This window comes from Pomacea canaliculata, linkage group LG10 (genome assembly GCF_003073045.1).
Source record: "Pomacea canaliculata isolate SZHN2017 linkage group LG10, ASM307304v1, whole genome shotgun sequence".
Lineage (NCBI taxonomy): Eukaryota > Metazoa > Mollusca > Gastropoda > Architaenioglossa > Ampullariidae > Pomacea > Pomacea canaliculata.
In genome coordinates, this window is record NC_037599.1 from 10,807,294 (window position 1) to 10,830,784 (window position 23,491).

At 44.1% G+C, this 23,491-nt stretch overlaps 1 protein-coding gene across 1 annotated transcript in view; it reads right to left on the reverse strand.

Annotated features, from left to right (window-relative positions):
• LOC112573722 overlaps positions 1–23,491 on the reverse strand; it is a 44,771-nt gene continuing 21,280 nt past the window's right edge. The window contains exons 3-7 of the mRNA XM_025254304.1: positions 9,858–9,995; positions 9,309–9,506; positions 2,021–2,105; positions 1,357–1,426; positions 1–148 (exon numbers count right to left, since the gene is read on the reverse strand). Coding sequence (XP_025110089.1) covers positions 1–148; positions 1,357–1,426; positions 2,021–2,105; positions 9,309–9,506; positions 9,858–9,995 — 639 coding nt within the window. The remainder of the gene's footprint in view (positions 149–1,356; positions 1,427–2,020; positions 2,106–9,308; positions 9,507–9,857; positions 9,996–23,491) is intronic.

The following is a 23,491-nucleotide window of genomic DNA, read 5'->3' on the forward strand; positions in this document are numbered from 1 at the left end:
TCAAAGGTATCCTGAGAATGGATGGATTTGCTGGTCATATGACCACACCAGACCAGCTTGCGCCGCTTCACAGCTGCGAGAAGGGGTTTCTGGTGTTCCACGACGTGTCCACGTGATCCGTACAAAGTCATCGGCTTTGTTGCGTCCCCTGTATGAGATTCAGAGCAGCTTCCTCAGGCACCTAATCTCGAATGACTTATTTTTCTCTCTGTATCCGCAACCAGAGTCCACACCTCACATCCGTGAAGCAGGATTCCTCGAGGGATGTTTTTAACCTTGCTAATGCTGGATTTGAAATGCTTTGGCACTAAGGTGAAGTCGCTTTGGTTCTCCAAAATATTACAAAGGTAAAGGTTGTAGGTTCCCATAACCTAGAGGTAATAGCGGGGGAAGTGAACTTGGCCTACTTAGTCTAGTGGCACATCATGTGAAACGCAGAACCCAACTCTCTCCTGCGATTTAAATAAAATACCCATTCTTACAGAGCAGCTGCGAATGCGCAGGAAAAATTACCAGCCACAGTTCTATATCGGATTCGAAACAGTGACCTACTACGCACTAACCACTCGGCTTCGTTGCCTCTCTAACGGCTGGGTTAAATCAAAGGGTGAAGATTTTTTTTTTTAAATTGTTGAGAAAAAGGTATGTCATGCAGAAGAATGTACATTCTGATACAAACATCATACTGTTTTTGTTGGAGACTAAGTAGAGCCTACTGGTCAAATGTAGTGGTACCCTGTATGAGGTGAATAGTCTAGGCCCTAGGGCCTCCTCATAACAAGAGTGGTGCCATTCAGTGGCTAGTCTGCATCGAGTGACCAGATGGTGGTAGCTTGTGTGTGTGTAGAAGGGATGGGGTTCCTATGCGCACTTCTTTACCTTTACAGTAACTACACGAAACACTCGTAGCATCAGCTCACCAGGAATAAGATATGTCCTTGCACTGCACCTAGTCTTAGTGCGTCAGGGGTCTCAGTAAGGACACCAAACGTAAATGTTTATTAGAACAAAGCCAAAGTTGTTGGTATTGCAGGAATGACTGAAAATGTTTATGCCAGAAAAACAGGCCCAAACAACCTTTAAGAGTTACTCGGGCAATTACGAAATGACGCATTAGTGCCATATTACATTACTAGAATGTGTAGGCTGTTGTGAAGCATAACTGCTCTCTCTCTCTGATTCTTTCCCTCTAACCATCACCCAATCACATACGCAAACGAGTCATAGTTTAAAATCAAAATAAATGAAAAGTAATTTTTGAAACAATTTTAACTGGATTAGACACAAAATAGACAAACAACACATCTGTGAGAGTAGGAAATTGAAAAATTGAAAAACACCGCCACAAAGTCTCACCTCTCTCTTCCTCTCCAAACGATGATTTCGTCCTCAGTGCTGGATGATGAGATGACTGCGGGATCATCCCCTGCAAGTAGGGAAACAACAAACGTGTTACAAACCAACGTGTCACTGGAATAAAAAGCTACACCATCAATGCCAGATATTTCGCACACTAGCTTTAAGGTTAAGCTTTGGCGACACGAATGTGACTGTAAGACTGAAGAATAGCAATGTGGTAGCCGCCCTCACCCATGTTTTCTTCCTGTCAATTTTTAATGGCTGGATTCTTAAGTTAGCTCCGTAAGAACCTCCCTTCAAATAAATAAACGAGAACATCTTGCTATGGTCTTCATACTCCACGGTTTAAAACAAAAACAAATCGTTTTAAAGAGACTGTCTGGTCCGGCAAAAAACATGGCTATTTCGCTGAAGCATTTGGGACAACCCAATCCCCTCTTCTCCCTACTGACTCTATCTATCATTCCTCCTCCTACCGTCTATTTCTCGAAACCTGCTGCATGCTAACTCGACACAAGGGCAGGGCGCATGAAAAATGGAAAGGATGAGCATGCAAACTGATTTCAAGGTCAGACGTGTTAACAGAGATCTTCAACCCGCCACCCCGGGGGCGAGGCCCCAGGCTCGATGAGGGGACGAGAAGAAGCAGCCAGGCCTGTACCTGCCATGATCCGTTTGATGCGCTTTCTGGACATGACTTGCAGCTGCTCCAAACACCGCCTGCGAAGTTCCTCCGGCGGCATGTCCTAGACAGAAATCAAAGAATAGCTTTGATTGACCCTGTGTCACTGCTCTCGCCAAACATGCTAAAACGTTTCGACAACTTTTTTTTCTTTTCGGTTGACTCCTTTTAACCAAACAGGACAAAGTTTGACCTAGTTCGGCGCTCTTTTTACATGGTTATTTAAAAACAATTTTGTCAAACATGGTCAAAGGTTTGTCCATTTCTGAACATTTCATTGAACAGTTAAGAAGGGCCTTTAGGGATTTAAATTTTAGTTTGGTCTCTGAGCACCGCGCGCGAGCTCGCTCACACACAATATATATATATATCATATTATGATGTGTACATTAGTAACAGCAATCGTCACTGTTGACATTTCCTGATGTGATATAATCGCTAACGAGGTTGTCAACGAAGACGCAAAATCCAACCAATCAACAACCAACCTTTATCACGCACGTTATGTCGTGGAACTGTAAATTTCGATCCAGCTAACCCCTCAAAATCCATCCGTCTAGTCAAACTTGAGCCCCAGGCTAGCCAAGAGTCTGGCAAGGACGAACGACAGTTTAAATTCAGTGAAGATCCCCCACTTTCCGCAGCGTCAGTTCACTAGTACAGCAATGAAAAGTTGGCATGGGGGGAAAAAACTAAAAAAAAAAAATAAAATAAATAAAAGTAATTCGCGCCGTACGAATGGTTCATTAACTTCTCTGGAACCTACCTCTATTGAGTCATTTGAAACATTTTCTCGTCTATAAAAACGTCTCTCGTAGCCGACTGCGAGGCTAAACTGTCGCAGGAACGATAACTGGAGAAAGGAAAGACAAACCACATATCTGTACAAGTAGACGGGATCAGTCAGAGGAGGACATCAAATGGCAGGTTGCCTATTGACAAGTGCAGCACCGCGTCTGTACTTAAGCACGCCAATCTTGTTCCTTTGGTCATTTTGGTGAGGCGCATAAATAAACAGTGCCAGACGTCAGGTCGCGACAGCCACAATGGCCGTCCTCGCCGCACTTTTAAGATCTGTCACACCGCGAAAGACACTGCCAGATCCGAAATGAAAATAAAAACGAAGCCAAAAACAGAGATCGATATGGCTGCTGCTTCTTCTTTCTTTTTTCTTCTTCATTTTGCTGTTGGACTCCCTAGTACAGAGGGAAAGGGAACAATCTTGCAATCCAACCCCGCGTCCCAACACGGCCCCCACCCAGCCCCAAACGCCTTCCTCGCCATTAACTCTTATCTGGCCGACGCTAAAAGCAGGATATCTAAAACAGTTTAGGCCAAGGGACTTGAATTCTTGCATCCAGATATCGCCAAAACAAATTTGGCCTTCAAACTGACGCCTTTCACCAATAATTCTGTCTGCAACCGGAGCCCTCCCTAACGTCCCCTACCCCCGTCCCGCCCCGTCCGGCCAGTGTCACGTAACTTCAACTTTGTCACCAATATCCATTTATTTCTCTTGTAGCCCTGACAGAGGCCATTAGACATTCGGCAAACAAGGAGGAGCCTGGTCTCGCGGCCAGCTACCTATATTTTCCACTAAAGCCTCTCCAGGGCTCTGTCTCCTGACCTTCGCGGGGACCGGCAGGAAGGTCGTTTTTGTTGAGCACTTCGCACTGGAACCCCTTCCCCCTTCTCCCCCCGTCCAGATCCAACGGCGAAGTTATGAAACAATGAGACGGGGGAGAAGATAAGAGGGTGCGAGGGACAGCAGGGGTGGCAGGGCCGCGGGCTATGGCGCTAGGCAATTATCCGGACAGCGGACCTGACGGCCGTTCATGCGGGACACAGGATTACATATATATTTGCAAACGGTGACCTGAAGTTGTTTGATGCAATGTACTTCCCGTGAATATGCCAATGGACCAGGACGCGCTCGCGAAGGCACCTTGGCTTCAAGGAGACGCACGTGTCAGACTAGCCCACACGCATGTACAAATTGATGTTGCTGTAAAATCAATCTGCACAAAGAACCTTCCACAAAAGCATACATATACATACGAAATATTGTAACCATCCATATGCCTGCGAGTACAGCCAAGAGTTTAATGTGCATGAATACATGCGTGTTTGGGAGTCAGACGTTCCACGTCCAAACTACGGTAATAACTGCGCAATTTGATAACAATAGTTTTACATTCACTTTAAAATACTCGACCAGGAAAGGTGAGTTTGGGTGGGAAAGTACAAAAGGCAATAAAAGCTCAACAGTTGGCACTTTAACTGCTTCGTGTCTTGCAAACTCCAAGTTCTGGAGTCTTCATGGCGCACAAATGCTTTGTTCTATGTTAACGGCTCTTCTAATTGGTGCAACTTCACCCCCCACACTCCAACTACCTCCTGTTTCCTTTATAGTGTCTGGTATCAAACGAGAGAGGGAGTGACACTTGCAGAACGGCAGCGCGCGCCGGCGCTGCCCGACTTTGTCAAACTGGAAAGCGTTGTGGCAAATGATCAAAACCCCGTTTCAACATCCAGCCCGAGACAAGACATAAAATCTGCAGCCTTCATTTTCTCCCGGCCTATGGCCATGCATGAGAAATGTCAAATTTTTCATATTACCATTTTTATTGCCAAACGTGCCATAGCAGGCCTCACAATAACCTTCGCCAGACGATCAATTTAGTCAGGGCTGCATTTTGAGTTTCAATACGGCCTCCATTATAACGTCCAGCCATTGATTTTCTTTAAAATTCAAAACCAAGCGGAAATGAAACAAGCGTCATTAAAAAGGAGGAGAGAGACCCCCCCTCGCTCAATGGCACCATTCATAACCTTATTGATCATTAACCCAAACACAAGGCAGTAAAATATGTGGCCACTCGCCTGATGGACATAAGCCTTGCCGAAGCCAAACCCTGGGCAAGCTTAGAAAGAAGGCCAGGGCCCGTCCACTCCTTCACCAAGTAGCTGGCTATGACCGGCTACGTCAAAAGCCTTCCAGCCCCTCCCCTTGCGCCTGCACCCTCCTCCAACCCCGATCCCCCACCCGTCCTTCACCGCCTCCTCGCCTTTCGTTCGTGTTTACGTTGCCTTTGAAAAGCGTTACTTTAATGTTAGAATCCGATCATATTTACTGAAAACGGTCCGCCTGCAAGAATTTCATCAACATCATCAAAATTTGATGAAGGCCAGGCCAGCGTGCAAAAGGGGCCAAGGGAGGCTTGCAGCCCATCGCTGTAAAGTCATTCGACAAGGGAGCCTTGCCATCTGCTTTTATTGTTACTGGAGGCCCGAAATTTAATTTCAGCACGAGAAAAGATGCCATAACATAAAATGACTGGGCCTGCATTCACGACATGATTCATTTGTTTTCTCTTGCAACAACCTTTTCCTTCTAAGTCCTTATCATAGCCAAAGAAAAAAAAAGACACGGACAAAGGAGGTTGGGGGGAGAGACAGAGGGACTGTGGGGAAGGAAGGGGAGAGGCGGGGGAAGGGGAGGACAGGGACAGGCTGGGAGGGGGAGAATGGTCAGAGAAAGAGAAGAAGGCCGCATCGATTTTAGTGGTGCTACAGACAGGACGGTGGCGATAGGGCGATGAAAGTTTCATTCGCCTACTGACAAGTGATCCTTTCACATGCATAATATCATCTTTCTCGCAGACACTTCCAGCATGCATGCTAGCCTGCTCCGGCAAACTTTGGCCTGGTCTGCTTGGAAGTCGGAAATACTGACCGTTTCTTCCCGAGACACACACACACACAGAGGGCCGAGAATGGCCACACACTAATACCGATCGATGGTAAAATTTTCCATTTGATATTTCTCCGCCGCTGTTTTCATTCCTGCGACTGATCGATGAAAGGAAATCTGTTTAATCGATCCCTTTCGTTACAATATTAAGTGGAAACCTATGTATTCTGGGTCAAGTTACAAAAGAAAGAACAAAGCACACACAAATGTTTGTACATATGTCACCTTCCGTTATTCAACTTCAATTTTTGTTCCCCCAAGGCCGAGTCTGAGGGACTAAAGTAGACAATAGAAGCGTCAACAAAGCAAATTATATGTATATATAAAACCTTAATGCAAACTAGAAATACACGTGATGTATTACATTACACTGTATATCGTTACATATACCATTACACTCTATATTATTGCATATTACATTACATCCCACGTTTCAATCCTTCCACCTGATTCTGGTCCTTCGTTGATTCTATTTTAGAACAATAGCTTTGGGGGTGGATGGTGTTAAAACATCCGAATACAATATATTTTAATTCACCCTACAGCTCTGTTATTCCTGGTACATTACTCGACTTTCTAAAAATACTTTTTGTAGTTATTTCTAATATTTTATTATGCAATTCTAATTTTAAATCTTTCTTCAAACAACCACAATATTTATTTATAAAAGAAATGCCAAAGGCCATGTAAAGGCCTTCATCCTGCGAGAAGTGGAGACATACGCCGATGCTGGTTGAAAATATCACTCTTTGTCAAGGTACCTGTCCTCCAATATGCGTCAAGCGGACGAAAAAAGAAATAACCTTATCAGTAGATGAAAGTGGGTAAACATCAAAAAGGCCAATAAATGGATAAACACTGAAGACGATAAGAAAGAGTAAAAGGATTAACTTTGGAGACGCTAATGAGCGGATAAACACTATGAGACAGTAGTGACACATTTGTCGGAATAAAGTGGCAGAAACTGGGCATTGAAAAGATACAAGTGAACAAAAATTTATTAAGACGAAAAATCGTTTAAGACAGGTATTAGAGATTTACAGAATCCTTAACTAACAACCTTATAGAACTATCCCAACAACTTCGGATGAAACCTTAGCCAATACCCTAGAACACCGACAACACCGATCAGCCCGATAAATGCAAAACAGAATTCACAATATTCACCATCATACAACCGCTTAACTTGCACACGAAGCGACTGCTCAGTGCAGTAGAGGCATCGTGAAGATCATGTGACATACAAAGGAAAATGATTATTCGTGCGTACAATACTAAGTCAACTTTATATACTTGTTATAGAAGTGAAACAACTTTGGAACTCTTACATCCGCGATCTGCACCGAATCTTCTCGCTCCATTGTACGAGTTCCAATGCAACCCGTCTCCCCACCCACCCAACACACACACTAACTCATCCCCTAATACTTCCCTTCATCCCTCATCCTTCCCTTCATTCCAGTTTTCTCTCCGACCACAATTCTCTTCTCCTCCTCACGTCCCCCACCCTCGTCACGTGGAGGGTGTGTGAAGAATGTAGATGGCTGCGTGGTGTATGCTCGCACACCAAGAGTACACGTAAATAAAGTTACGTGTGAGTGCCCGGCTACCCTGTTCGCCCATCAGGCAGTGGTCGACCCACAGGGGCAGAAGGCACGTGCCAGACACCCATCAGCCTTCATGTGGTCTTGGGCGTTCTTGGGTGGGCGCTACATCTCACCGCGACAGCAACAGCAAGGGGGGACGTGAGGAGAGAGGGGAAACAACTCTTCGTGAGTAGCAGGGGGGACGTGAGGAGACCACCAAACAAAACATGTCGCCATTACGATAACGTGGGCCGATTATGGACAGAAGTAGTTGTTAGCTTAGGAAGTGACTCGCTAGGGACGATCGAGTACCACCTCAATGCGTACTTATCTCCCCCTGCCACCACCCCACCGTTTCTTCATGACTCTGAACCACTTTCTGCCCGGCATTGTCTTTTCTGGAATAACAAGCGTGATAAACGCCTTTATCTATTCCACTGCTGTGAGTATCGTGTGTCCGAAAACCTGTTCGTGTGATGCACTTTCTTATTCTAGAGCGTGCTGAAGCCCCGTTAAAAATCAACGCCACGTGTCTTGCGCCACGACCTCCAGGGAGATGACTCTTAGGTGTTAGTCGGTGACAAATTTTCTAGGTTTCATTTTGTTTTATGTTAGGACGATCTTCACGAGTAATTGCACACGCTTCAAGCAGAAAATATGGATGATTTAAATCCAACAATAAAAAAAAAACACAGACGACCTGACTGATATTCAGTTCACTAGATGACATCAGCATAACTTCAAACACATTCTTACTTCTTGCAAACAGCAAGTATGTTCTCTTTCTCTTCGACGCAGTACAGAAAGATTGGATACAAAAAACGGCCCCAACCATCAGTACCACAAATCATTACTCCAGCAAACACAGACTACATAAAATTTCTAATCCTGAATGACAAAGATCTGTGTCAAGCCAACGGCCAATTCATAGCATTTTGCGATGCTCAGACTGCCCCTGGTAGGCCTCACAGACATTTTTCAAAACTTTCAAGGATTCAATGTTCATATTTATTTCACAAAATGTCCTAAATTGGACAACCTATAGCTACGCACCAGCAGTATTTTACACTAAAACTGTCCCTGAATCACGAGGAAAAATTGCCGGACAATTTCTGCCCTATTCTTTTTTATGTTCTTGGTGAACAAACCCTCGTCTGCGTGCAACTCTATTTAGGGAGGAGTCGACCGATAGCGCAGGGCTATAAATATTAATTATCTTCCCATTGACTACCTTAATCAACAGTGCGGTCGTAAATTCCAACTATCAGGGTTATACAGGATTGAATTTACCCGGAATGGTGACTGGCGAAGAAAGATGTTTATATCTTTGACTTTCTCTTTCCCTCTAAGCTGCGCGAACGAAAATAACAAGCCATGATAATTGTGTCGGGAGTTAAGGTCGGCAAAAAAAAAACAAAAACAAAAAAACAAAAAAAACATAACCACCACCACCACCACCGCCACCTCACCCCACCCTCACTCACACACACATACAGGGGCAGACAAGCTATAATAATGATCTTCCTAACCCGAGAACAAGAACACGTGCGTCAATACCAAGAATATATAAATCAGACACAAGCAGAACAGATAAATTGGACAGAAGAAGAATAGCTGCATCGGACACAAAAACAACAGTTATGTTTGGCATAGGTACACAAACCCTTTACTGTCGATACAGCAAAATTCATACTTACTCCAGATTTATCACACTGAAAACGCTTTTTTCCAAATATAAAATCATGTGTATATTTCACTAAGCTCATTTCAATCGTTCTTTTATTCCTTTGTTACCTTCTCCCATACCAAACGCTATCGAACCACACCAGCCATGAAAATATCATAAACTACAGTGCAAACAGAATGTATCGGAAGAGGATGCAAGGAACGTGCATAAAGATTAGAAGAACTAGTCTTTACAAGATACCCTGAGTTTTGCCGGCAAAGCGCGCTGGAGGCTGGAGCCCCGGACAGATCGTAGCATCTCGTCCAGGAAGGCCGTTCGGTCTCCTAGAAAAGCGTGAAGCGGCTTCAGCTCCTTCTTGAGGTCTGCGTCGGAGTCGAACTCATCCGACGCGCTACCGCCTTCGCCACTGCCGCTGTCAGGGGATGCTGATACCCGTCTCTGGAAAAAAAAAAGCCAGGGCGTGAGAAGCACCCGCCGTTTCGTGATGTCAACGCGATACCGTTTTCCTAAAATACGGGTGGTCAAAAATGGCGACAGGAGTTTGAGCATTTTCTGGTGACGTTTGCATCTCGAAAAATGAACGGGGAAAGGGAAGTCTTCGTCTTTGATAACAAGTATTTTGCACTAAACTTTATCCGGTCATTACAATCTGGACCTCTAAGGAAGAGAAAGAATCAGAATGACATGATCGCAACGACTTCGTTCGACATTTCTGGACTCTTCTGGTGTCAACGTACTCTCGGTGCACAAACCCAGCAAAAGCAGAATATCAAATAATTTTCCCCAAACCTTTCTGGAATCTTTCCTGCTTTTCTTGTCTCGTCTGTGTCTTTTCCGTTTGTTCTCTTGTTGGTCTCCGGTTACGTCAGACTGTGTGGAGTCTGCTACCATCTTTGCTGCACTCATTACTTCTTTTGTAGAGATACTCTGAGAAAAACAGAAGAGAAAAAAATAACTGGAAAAATTATTCTTCACTTTCTATATTATGTGACGTGGGGTATACATCGTGTTAAAATGTTGGAAGCAACAGGGTAGAAGAACATTCACAAAGACCCGCACAAAAAATGCAGTGCTGCAGGTCAGTACAAACAGAAACAGCTTTGATGCTTCTCTACTTTGACAAGTCCCGTGCGGCGGTGCATGCCGACTTTGCCTTGTTACAACACAATTGTTTATTATCATTACAGCAAAAAACAACACAAGTAAGCCGCTAGCACGCCGAGGACCCACACCTGCTGAGGCCAAGATGGCCGCCAACCCTGATTGGTGAGGTCAAGGTATGATCACACCAGACAACACTAAACACGGGCTGTCAGAAGCGGCTTATTGCTCATCTGCGATGAGGCAGGCCAAACTTTTTCGTCTTATCATCGCACTCCCTACAAGTTGCAAAACTCTTTTCTTTGAAGGGAAGACGTGCTGTTTCGTACCTGGTAACCTTTTACATATACAAACAAAAAGCCTCCACAACGGCTTCGGTATTTTCTTTAAAAAAAAAAGGTAGGAAAATGTGTTTGCATTCCTTGACGTCCAGAAGGTAAGGTATAGCTAATGAAAAGTAAACACAGTCAACAGGAAAGGTTGGCTTAAAAAGATGGCACCACCTCCCAGCTTTCTCTCTCTCTCTGCACTCAGATCACACGTAGTGTCTGTCAAACGGTTTCCAATGTTGAAAGGGTATCTTGGCGATGTTTACAGAAGTTACGCCGCATGGCTTAAACCGCATGACATGCAACTACTTGCACACATTTCACGGAAACAATCCTGCGGGACAAAGCCTCTCCATCCAACATTCTTCGCTTTCATTCTTTGAAGTCCTTCGGCCTCATCTCACGTTTCCTGACACCCATTCTGTTGTTATTGTTTCCTGGTTGTTATTACCTTTTTATACCTTGCTCCTCTGTCTCGCTTCCCCTTAACCTCTTAGAAACCCCGTCCCCAAGCTGAATGACCAAACCATATGACAGTATCTGTTCCCACTAGGGTTCGAGTTCCAGTTAAAACAATAACGAATGGCATTTTGGAATCTGGGAGCTGGTGGTCTTCTGGGAACACACACACACACAAGGAAATGTACATACATATTCACGCACGTATCGAGAAAGAGACCATAGTTCAGAAAACCCACATTTGTGTACAAAAGTACTGGTTTGTTCAATGGCTATAGCCTTCCGATGATCAAAATCAGGCCATGTGAAGAAAAGATAACAACAGCACAAAGACAGAAAAGAAAATAAAATATTCAAAAACACGGAGAATGTCAGTTCCAACATCCGACTTGACGTCACAAAATAAAGGATAGATGTCAGCTGAAAACGGAAAATACATAAAGATAACAAAGAAAACTTTTTTTTTCTCTCTCTCTCTCTCTTTCAGAGCTTTTTGATTTGCACTTATAACTTCAACGACATATATGTGATATGAGAAGAATATTGATGAACATAGCTGTCATCGAGTAAACCTGAACTCCCTCTCTTCTTTTTATTCTTCGTCTGGGAAAGACCCCAAGCTGAGATTAATTATGGTATTCGCCTACCTGTCAAACGCGGCTGCGACGAAGGTGACTGGATAATTACTGCGAAACCTGATACAGCGATGTATGTCTTCACCAAGAAACGAAAGAACGAACTGGGAAATGTCCGTGAGAAGAACTTCATATTCCAAACGCGTGACAGACTGGCAAAACTCAACCAAGGACTAAGGGAGGGAACGGAGTAATGACGAAGGAGGAATAAATTAGATGTGTGTGAGGGAGAGAAAGAGAAGCTGTGATACGGGGATCTGGAGGAGTAGCAGGGAGCAGGTTAACGAACATTCGACTACAGGTTAAGCTGTCGTTCGCTGTTTGCTGATGTCCCGATCTGATGTTAGCACCGTTGGAGACTATTCAAAGGTGAAAACCGGACAATGTAAATAGGTGATGTTTATTTTCTTATCTCCGCGCAGTTCGACAGTCGTTTGAAAGAAGTCTTTTTAATCTCTGTCTCCCGGAAATACCCTATTCTTTAAAGCAGTATTTTTGGCCCTTTCCTCCAAATGATGGGTTTTTGACGATAAAAGTGTCGTGAAGGCACTAGGTTACACGCGAGCACACTCACGAAAACGGGACCCTAATGTGGCGATTTCCTTTGTTTTCCTCCTTTTCCCGCTGACATATATCAAACAAAATCATTTGCATAATAAAATATAGGCGTTTAATCTGCATGCACGCGAAAATATAGACTGATTTCTTTTATTTCCACTAGCGAGAGACAGATACTGTCATGTATTAATTAAACAACAGACAAACAAAGAACATAAACAGAAAGCAGACGGCAAAATTTAACGACACTCAATTACAATTCAGCTCAGCAAACCCGCAGTCCCAATCCTACTCGAAGAAAAAAAAAAAAAAAAGAAAGGGGAGGGGAAGGAGTCTTCATCCCATGTTTACACGCGGTCATTATCAGTCGAAAATAGTTTGCCCCTCCAGCATTAAACTCCTGTGCAAGTCCAAAATGTCACTCTCCTTATCTCTCTACGGTCGCGCCAGAAAATCTTGGCCACACAACAAGCCGACCCTGTGAGGCCATTCTGCGTGGACTGGTCATCTTCCTCTTCCCCGCTGCCAGCATACAAGGGGAGTGGACAAGAGTGGTGGAGTGTTGAGGGGTGAGGGGGAACGAAAGAGAAGTCCAGCCTGGACTCTAGCGGTGGAAGAATAAGAAGAAAAAAAAAGAAGCCTTGCCATGTGCAAGTCTTGGCCACGTCAAGCTTGCAAATTTAATGACAGCTTGCGAGGTGCGGCCGTGAGGTTCCGCCGGCCCCGGCTTAATTCCATCTTCCAGCTTTCCTGTCGTCCAGTCGGGGAAGATGACCATCACTAATAATCAAGCCAGGCTTGGCGGCGCTGGACACACAGGGCTCGCTATATTTTTGAAAAAATCGATGGCTCTATAACCAATACGGTCCCCTCTAAGATTCATAATGCCTGGACAACCTCTCCCTATCGACCCTAGCGTCTGGTCATGACGCTCGACTCAGGAAGACAGAAACTCCAGAAAGTATCCTGACCAAATTTCAATAAATATTACAGAAAGGAAGAAGGGGGGGGGGATGAATGAAAGGGGTGAGCGAAAAAAGAGAGAACGGCGAAGAATTATCAAAAGACTGCCAGACTATGACAGGCACCTAAATGTCTTTATCAAGGGTACATAATGCAAATTTAAATGGGCGTTGCTAGGCGACGTCTTCAGGTTTTGTTGCCCTTGCCGAGAATGGCGCAGACTTTTAATATGGCGGCATTGATTGACATAACTTGAGAATGACCGGGCTTACACCTTTCGGCCACGTCCCTGCCAAGGTTGTGGGTCTAGCACGCAGTCTTGTCGCGCAACAAAAGCGTTTAGAACCATGTTAAGATGGAACCCTGCCCACCGCCGGTTGCAGTACAAAGGAACAGAAAGCGACTGTTAATTCCAGAAAGGTGGTGATGGAGAGGAAGAGGTTGGGGTAAGGGAGGAGGGGGTATAGAATGGGCAAGACGATGAAGATGGCGGCAAAGACATTCTTAGGGACACACGCACAAACCGATCGGGTGCGAGTCCGTCCAGCATTCACTGCCAGAAGCTGATAGAAAGAATGCAGCCTTATGCTTCCTTAATCCTTGATGATTTGATGTGGAAGTTCCCAACACGTTCCACCAACAAGTCCCTTCTTGGGCCGGCCACCCCCCTTGCTCTGTTGGCTCTGTGTGAAGCGTGTTGGGCATGGAGGTGCCCGCTGTAACTTGATTTGAACCGTTCCATTTCCTGCGTGACATAACGTCTTCCTTTGAATTGGTTTGCGTTTCCCATACATCATTAATTTCGATGAGTGTGTCATTTGACTTTATCATTTCCAGAAATCGTTACAAGCCAGCCTTCCCTTCCAGCTCGACTTTTTTTTCTGGCTGTTTTCCTCCTCATTTTTGGTGGGTTGGAGGGGTGTAGTCGGGGAAAGCTGCTGTTTTGTTTTATTTCTCCCTTCTTTTATTTGTCTCACAAGGCCGCTTGAAAACAAATCAGACGCTCAACAAAAAATAATTTGAGTGCAAATATTTTTCATGCAACTTCATGTCTGTGTTCTTTCCTTTTACAAGGCCTTGAATAATAAAATGAACGAACTCAAGAAAGTGCGATGAGAAAGACCTCAATATCCCTAACAGCGTGTGGGTGAACACGTACAAACCTTTTACTTCATAATATGCACTAATTATATGAAGAAAACTAAGGAGACTCTGCCATTAATAACAAATACATTCTAGACAGTCAATATAGCTAAGAGAATAGCCTAATGATTACAGCAACGGCAACGGAGTTCAAACCCGAAAGCGCATAGCAGCCGATTGGATAGCCGTGTAAACACCAGGTAGGGAATAGCATCTCATACGGTTGGGTTCTCCACAACGACCAGGCTACCTGTACCTGTGTATATATATGTAATATTATTTTAAATCTCGCGAAGTATTTCTCAAACAATAAAGAGGTTTTCTTCAAGTTTTTACATGAAGATCCCCAGTTGGTTTTGTATGCGCTCTGCGTACCCTCATTTTGTTAGCATTATTTTATCCAGCAGATTCCTTCCTTCTCGGTTTTCTTTTTCGCGCACTTAGACATGATGCTGCAAGTAGCATAACAGCTGTGTCGGATTCACAGCTGTCCGACATGAAATGTATCCATCCTTTCCACCTTTCTTGCCGTTGTGAACAGATGGCGCTGAGCGTTACACAAGGCGAAGCCACACAGAGAAGAATGCCTTTTCGCGCATCCTTTGTTTGAATACCTAGGGGCAACAAGGCCATAATATCCATCAACAGTATCACCCAGGGTCGGTTGCCCTTCGAGTTAATCAACTTTCAACTTGTTTACTCCACGGCGGCCCGGATCACAGTTCACCCTTCAGGTCTGCTTGGACTTTAATCAGTCAAGTGAAATGTTGCCATATGGTGACGGGATTCCAATGGGGCGGCGCCATCAGGTCGACTAAAGCGACCTCGTTATTTTCTTTTTTTTCACCCTTTGTTTCTTTCTGCCGCACGCTCCAGTGTCCTGTCAGTCTGCTGCTAATTAACATACGCTACCATAACCAATTATCTGTTATATTGCTATGTGAAGTCTTGTCCATATGTCTCTTGGGTCCGATGCAGTCCCCGGTTAACAAACGTCCAGGGCTATGGGTATCGTGAGCCGCCACAAGGCCTATTAATTTAGAAGTCCGAGTTACAAACAAAAGTTTGTATTAATGAACGTGGGAGCTAGTTCATCAAGCCGTCTGTGGTATCTGGGATTGTTTCCGGAATGTTTTATGTGTCCGGACAGGTGAAATGCTTGACTACCTGATGCCATAGGCAAACCGTCGTATGTGATCCAACTTTTTAAAAAAAAACATCGACTAGAAGCGACCTGGTTTGGAACGCAATTCGTAACTCGATGACCGCCTGTAAACAATGACTCTTAAGCCAAAACAAAAGGTTTTTGTACTTTGCTCCTCCACAGACCTCACACAGAGGAGGTAGCTAAGTGTTTTAAACTGACATTGTAACTCCTGAAGTGCACTCTTCACGATCGAGTTAGACAAGCATAATCGCTGCATCTTGATAAATTGTGTTGCTTAAAGTCACCTCGCCCATCATCCATCCCAAGGATATACGGTAATATTTCTTTATTTCCGACCTTCTCTTCTCTTTTTTTGTCTTCTACTTAACAGCTACTTGACTTCCGATTTCCATCGCTCCAGAAGCGCTCACAACGCACTTCTAATAGCTTCAAAAAATAAAACAAAACAAAAATACAACCAACAATTCACCTCAGTCGGCTAGAAACTCTTCAACGCGCCAGATGAGACGGCTCAGGCTTCCTGTTAAATATAAACACTCAAAACACGTTTTTGTCTGTGTTCTGTTCTGGGTGTTATGTGCACTGAATGATGCTCAGCCAGGGAACCTCAGTCAGGCGAGAACAAATCGGGGAACCTTGTTCTGAAACCTATTTTTTTTAAAAACCCAAGCAACTCAGTTTGGGAAGTACACCCTTTTTCGACCCTTTGTGAATGAGGGGAAGTTGTGTGGGGAATGGGGGAGAGAGACTCGCGCTTCCACCCAACGGTCACCTAGCCGCTTCCAGCATCCACAAAGCGTGGCAATAAACCAATGTGATGTAAAGATTATTACGACGTCCTCCACCGAACGGGACGATAAACCTACTAGAAAGCCACACGACATTGGTGTCGGCGACCTTTAGCTCTGAACCTGTCACCATCATCGGTGAGTTGACGAGGTTTACAGAGCTCCAGCACTTTCAATCACCGGGTGGTCGCGATCACTGACAGGTACGCGCCCGACACGTCTTCTGACTTGTCTTTTGGGCAATCAACGGCTTGACCTCCCCTCCCTCACTTTAATATAAAGGCAATTCTTTCGGTAATATTTCAACCTGGACCGCCATCCAGTTGCATTTACTCATCAACCAACCATAGCCACAGACTGAACCAACCATTTGTCACGCGGCTTTTGATGTTTGACCGGATTCAAAATAGTACCTCGCAAAGGATGGCGTTGTATGTTAGCCTCTCGAAATATGTGCATAAAGCTGCGGCGACGAGTTACATCAGTGAAAACATCCCCTTCAGACTGACTACTGCATGAGTGTCAAGGATACACACCTAACGGAGATTGATGCATGCAGGCACATAGCCCACAATGTAGATGTTCAGAAGGACCTGAAAAAGATTTGGTCACATTTGCAGAACGGTGATGAAGAAGTTTGTTCCCCGATTTGGAATGTGGACTGAAACCACCCTGGAAACTTTTTTTTAACTCCTGCTTCGCGAAGAGGAATAAAAACCAGGTTTTCCTATTTAAACTTTGTATTATTATAGGGCTATAACTGTGTGTGTGCAAGCAAGGACGTGCTAAAAATCAGTTATTGCTGGCCGACTTCAAAGATGACCTGAAACACTACCCCTACCCTGCCTGCCCACCATCTCCCACACCTTTAATCTAAATGACTCAGGTGTTTGTCCGCTGATTGGTGGTTTACATTTGTTTGTTCAACAATCCAGTGCAAGATGCACCTCCAGGCAATTAACTCTTTCCTGCCAAATCGAGCTTGGCAGCCAAGGGCTACGTCATCAGCGGCAGCTATGATGGACCACCTATCATCGCCGGGCCCTTTGAAGTGTGGTGGCCCCGACAGGGCATCGCCAAAAATGAGTTGAAAAAAAAAAAAGAGAAATTCATCGGTGTTGCAGTACTGTTTGATCTGGTGTATAAATCCTTTGTCCTGTCACAAACGAAAGGAGATATCTTCGTGTCTGCCAATGTGGTATACCTCGTTATTCACCTCTAGAAAAGAATTCTCTTTACATCCAACAGATGACTTTTGAATGAAAGACTCATGAATAAATAAATCGCTGATTCGTTAGTCGCTGAATATTATTACTGAAACATTATTGCTTCGTATTTAGACGTTTGCCAAACTGATCCCAATTTCTATAATTTATATGAAACACAACGGAAGTCAATACTCCAGAAGACCAGAAGCAGAAAAATTAAATAAAAATTTGTTATTCTTATCTCCGGTCTTTATATCTTCAACGTAATTGGCGTGGTTTTCCCAGATTTCCCTCTAATATAATTCTTCTTTGAAACAACTATAAAGACGACTCGTTTTCTTCATACATGTAAATAGCATTGCTAATTAAGAGCTTCACTGATAATTGCTTTAAAACAAAATAGTTTCTTCTCTCTTTTTCACCCCATCTCAAGTGCACGGGCACAAAAATATAACCACAGAAAAAGAAATGGCCAGACAGACAAAAAATATAAATGTTAATGCACTCACAAAACGGAATCAGATGCGCTGTATAAATTATGTAAACAAAATGATAACAGTAAAATCTTTCAGTGTGAAACAACAATATACAATGCATTCAGCATTTTTCCATATGAAAAAAATAATAAAACGATCTGTCTCGAAGAAAGCCCTGCGCTTATTTTCAGTAAACCGCGGGTAGAGAGGGAAAAGTGCTTCATGTCTTATGAAAGTCTAAAATAAAAAAGATCTTTAAAATTCATTGTGTATTGCAATGCCATAAAACAGGGCAAGCTTTCACATTTGTGAATTATGGAGACAATTAGCAAAAAGAAAAAAAGAAGACCAATAAACCTGACTAAACTATAAAAATGCAACGCTCGCTTTATGGCACATGACTCACAAAGATAAATCATGCAAAGTTTTGTGACCAAGGCACAAAAAGGTACAGGCTATCTATATCGGTCCAAATTTTGCCTTTCCTTTCAAAAAAGAAAAAAAGATCAAATGTAAGGGGTAAACGCCTGAGAATACATGAAACTAGCGTCATAAACATTATGCCTGAATAATTCATGTCCTTAACTTTTACTTCCAGCATTTGCAATTCTTCACCCAGTTTTGTTTTTTTCTTCTCTCTCTCTCTACTGTGAGGATACCACGATGCCTGTGTGGTCATCCCAGCATATGTCTAATGCACAGAGCTCAGGCTGAAGACTTTGGCTTCTCATCATGAGGAGGGTCACCCTTATTTCTCGAGTACCTCCCAAATAAAAGGTTGGTGAAAATACGCGAACAAAAAGAGGGAGAGGAAAGGGAAAAGTGAGTGTACGATGTTGATAATGATGATTTTAACGATGAAAGGAGCTGCTTTCGTTTCCTTATCTTTCTTCCTTCCCTTCTAGGATTCATTGTTCGCTGAATATTAGCTATTAGAACCACGTCGATTAGAAAGCTGAATGAATAAGTGACTACAACAGACTACATTTACTAACACTACTCTTTCTGGCATTTTGAGCAGCGCGCGCGCATGTTCGTTCTTGTATGAGCTTTGGCTGATACCGGTGTGCAGGTGGATGCGGGTATTGCTGATACCCTTTTCATTACCCGCCGATAAGATGGATGTGCCCTAGACTGGTTACTTTACGAGATGCTTGCAAATTTCCTCTCCCATTTCTCTTTGATTTGCCTCTTGAATTTCAGGCTGCAAACGACAAATAAAAACACATCAGAAAGAGCAAACCGCGCAAATGCGGAATAAAACTACCCACGGTTTCCTCATAGAATCTTGATGTAGCTTTTACGACCTAGTTGAATACTAAACAAATCTGTCAAACTTTCAACTTTGATGTACCCCAGCCCTTTTATTTCCCTTTTTTTCTCCTCTTGGTTTAGATCCATGAAACAAACCCCATCATTCTGCATCTCATCTCAGCCCTATATGAGCTGCCATAAGATCGCATTTTGTCCCGTGCCACGAAGCCTCTGGAAACCAAGTTTCCTCCCCGCTCCCCATTACACATTAAAACTTCAACTCCCCCCTTTTTTCAGCCTAGTACCAATACGACTTGCAGTTTGTCGTGCTTTCACTGCTAGGTGATCCCCCCACGGTCTGGTGAGGAGGAAGGGGTGCTGGGAGGACCGTGTTAATTGAAAACACAAGCCTCGTGCAAACTTGTGAGCCTTTGGCGCGATCCGGTGCTGCTGGCGAGGGTCGGAGAGAGGAGAGACCCCTTCCCCCTCAACACCTTCCCCCCTTGGTATATATCGTTGGCTTTATGAGCCTTGCCATATCCATGACAACCATAGCGTACTGAGCTCCTTCTGGTGCTTGTCGACGCTGTTTACCTTATGATTGTTTTCCAGGTTTTAAATCTCCACCAGTTTAGCGTAGCCGCCTCTCTCGCGCCGCGGCAAATCTCGGGCCAATCACGAGAGCTACAAAGGCGAGGCCCGTTCCGGTTCACACGACACCAGGTAAGGTATTTCACTTTCGCGCACCAGAAGGTGTTTGACTTCACCGACAGCCGTGAGGAAGACGTCGTCGTTGCTGCTTTTTGTCGCCAATCATCGGCGTCCTCTCTTAAGCAGTCTGTAAGCAGAACCCACATCGAGCTCAAAACATGCCAGAGGTGAAACTCCTGCCTCTTGGCAAAGGGTAGACTTTCAGGTTCCCAATGGTCCTGAAGGAAGTGATTAACCGTACTTACGACAAAGCCTGTGGAAACGCGGCCCTCGAGCCTTAACTCTGCCACCTTTACCTTGACAGGTACAAACCAATATGGGAGCTGCTAAATGGTAAAGGGGTTGCATCAAAGCCGCAGGCCCCATCAGCCTTGAACGAGCGACCTCCTGTTGCACAGTCGAACGCGCCAACCACAAGGCCACCCAAGCCTGTTATCTCTTGCAATGAACACTAAACGACAGCCATCTTCTCCCAAACTAATTTATGTCATAATCTGCTTCTAAATGCTCAAAACCTATCCGCGTTTTCTTATTCGTGTACACTAATGTTTCCATCGTAACGGTGAGATTAATCTTTGAGTGAAGTTGAGGTATTACACATTCTATGTATAAACTCAAATAGTCATGGTTGCTTTGTTGACTGTGTGTGTATGGGGAAGGAGAGGGGTCTTGCGCTGTTGAATAACTGTAAACATTAGAAGAAGTCCAAATCACATTAAAAAAAAACAATAAAGAAAAAGCAAAGTTCTATGGCACGTAGATTTAAGAGACTTCCCACCCTGATAGATTATGCAGGGTAGCTGGATCGTGGTCGGTGGGCGGGAAGAAAACCTGTATTTTTTGGCGCCTCGCGCACTGAAGATAAGGCACAACCAACACGATGAAACAAACGCAGTCCGGAAGTGACGTCATCAACAGTGCTCTCGCCATTTTCTCCAGGGACGATGAGGTTGCTTCATTGCTCTGCATCCACAAACTGCGTCCGACAAAAGCTCCCACCGCCACACCAAACACATTTCAGCATGGATTTTATTATAGCTAATTATAATCTACGAAATAAGTAAAATGTGTGACCTTGGTTGTTATTTCGATTTCTAGGTACACTTTACTGCAATCTTGTTTTTTGAAAAAACAAAACAAAAAGTATCACAGGCTTCACCTTCCCTTGAAGAATTCTCAGGGAATGTTGACTGTGTGCGATTCTCCATCTCCCCCTCTCTGCGACACGTCAAGGTAATCAGACTCAGAATGCCAGACATGAGATTTTATTTCGGCTGAAATGTTATTTAGCATCCCACGCGGATGACACATCCCAGTGGTCCAGCTGAGTTTTGGCGAATGGTGTTCAACCTCTCGAAAGGAAACGCTCTGCTTGTGGCTGAATGATGTATCTTAAAAGGATCTGAGTAAAACGACTACAGATGCTGCTACTGATTGCCGGAGCGGTCGCCGCTGCTTACAGCAGACTTTTAGAATTGTCCGCTTGTTCAGCTTGTTGATTGTTCAGCCGGAATTGTGCGGCTAACAAGGTTGGCGAGATGGGTTTACAATTTATGTGTGTAAGTACGATTTAAGAAGAGGTACGGAAGTACACAACAAGAACTGAAGGAAGGGAGAAAAAAAAGTAAAGTAAAAATAAGGGAGGGGGGAAGGGCAAGATGGTGTATCTATTGAAATATTCATTTTTTTTTCTAAGGTCAATCTCTATCAAACTAGTCCCTTACCCAGAAAACGTGTATTCTTCATGCTCTGACGACAACAAAGCCCCAAGTTTTCCAGGTTTTTTAATATATAATATAAGCTAGCAACGCAAGCTTTTTCCTCGTGCATCTTTTATAGATTGCTAACCGAGATTTTCAGACATTACTAAAGTTGGAAAAAGTCTCCTCTTCTTTAACCACCATCACCACAGTTTTTCAAAAAACAAGGCCATCAAAACTTGTGTTACCAGCTAAACAGCTGTCAGCAGACTGGAGGGAAGTCAGGCATTTGCCACAAAAAAGAAAGCAAAAACAAGAAAACATGACAACCATTTTCGACAGCCACTTCTACCTTGTGGACTTTTGTAACACATATTGTCTACCATAAGACTATCCACAGTGGAGTAGGAAGGTGCTCGACTTGTGAAGGAATCTGGAACGAGTGATTTGCCCTCAAATCAGCAGCACTGACCATAAGGCTAGGGAGCCTGCTCCAGATCAGTAGAATCTACCCCAACCAAGCGGACTAATATCTCATCAGAAAAATTTACCTAAACCAGGAGAGCTGATGTGCAATCAGAGGATTTCACACCAACCGGACTGACTGATATCAGACGTTGAATTCTCGAACGCAAAAGGGGAAGAGAAAAAGTGACAACTCTTACCCCTGGGATGAATCGACAGAGGCGAAGTTCAGGGTAGGGTAGGGCAGGAGTAGAGATGAGGGATTATTCCTACAGACTTCGAGGTAAACTACCGACTGACAAACTTCAGGAATTTTAGATGAAAGTGATATTCTTCCCTTCTCCCATCAAGGACACGCACGCGCCTTACAAATCGGACTGCAGGACTGACTTCGATGTCAAAGGGAATCGAATCAACATCGCGATGGAGAAGGCGAAGAAAGATGAGGAGAGAGTCCGTCCCACAAGGAAAGAGACGACGGCTACGGCTATTACATCCCAATGAACACAGCGAGATAACGACGACGAGCCTGCTGATAATTACACAGTGGATGAGAAAATAACAAGAGGCGATGAATGCAAATGAGCACGTCAGAGATAAGAAAGCCTTGGCTCCAAATGGCAAGAAACCCAAACGGTTGAGACCGCCAGTACTGCTCTCCCTTTCCTAGTCGTGACCTAGACTCTCTTCGTTCATGCTGCACCAACTCAGTATCAAACAAATACAGCTCATCCTGTGCCAAAGACTGTCACCTCATGTTTATATTACCATCCAAAGGTCTTCAGTGCTGTACGCGGTTTGACCGGCCTGTAAGTGGTTTACAACCTCGATGTAAATTCCAGAAGAGGACTACTCAAATGTTGGAGTCATTTTTCACAAAGTGGCCTATATTCACCACCCAGCACACCCCACCTGCTCCGCTAAATGTTGGACCCTCTAGTATTGCCAGATGTGTCCATCACTGCTCCAGAACACGCCATTGATCGTTTTTAGCTAAAATAATAGGCATGCTGATCTCGGGGATTGCGGCTAGTTTATGAACCCGAAATTTAAGAAGCCATCGGATTTCGAAAGCTCCCACAAAAGATAGGTTTTGTTTTCTTCCTAGGCCCAGCCATACTCGTCTAAGCCAAACCATCTCTCCCTCTTCCTCTGCTATTTCGCATGCACGTGGGAAGAGTAATAACAGAACATATGCAACTAAATTCTCGTCAGCCCGCCAAACTGCATCCGCTTTTTATCTGAAGTCTGGATTAACAGCGGTACAGATCGAAATTGTTCTACAAGGCACAACTATTTTAGCTTTGAGCAGAAAAAGATGAAGTCTACCTGGGGTAGGCTGGCATGGTTATCACAATATGCATGCGTTTTTTTGCCAAGTCGCTGTATAGACTGCTATGTGTCAGACAGACTGTACTCTGACCGCTACAACCACTTTTTTTTATTATTAAGAACCAAACTTTTA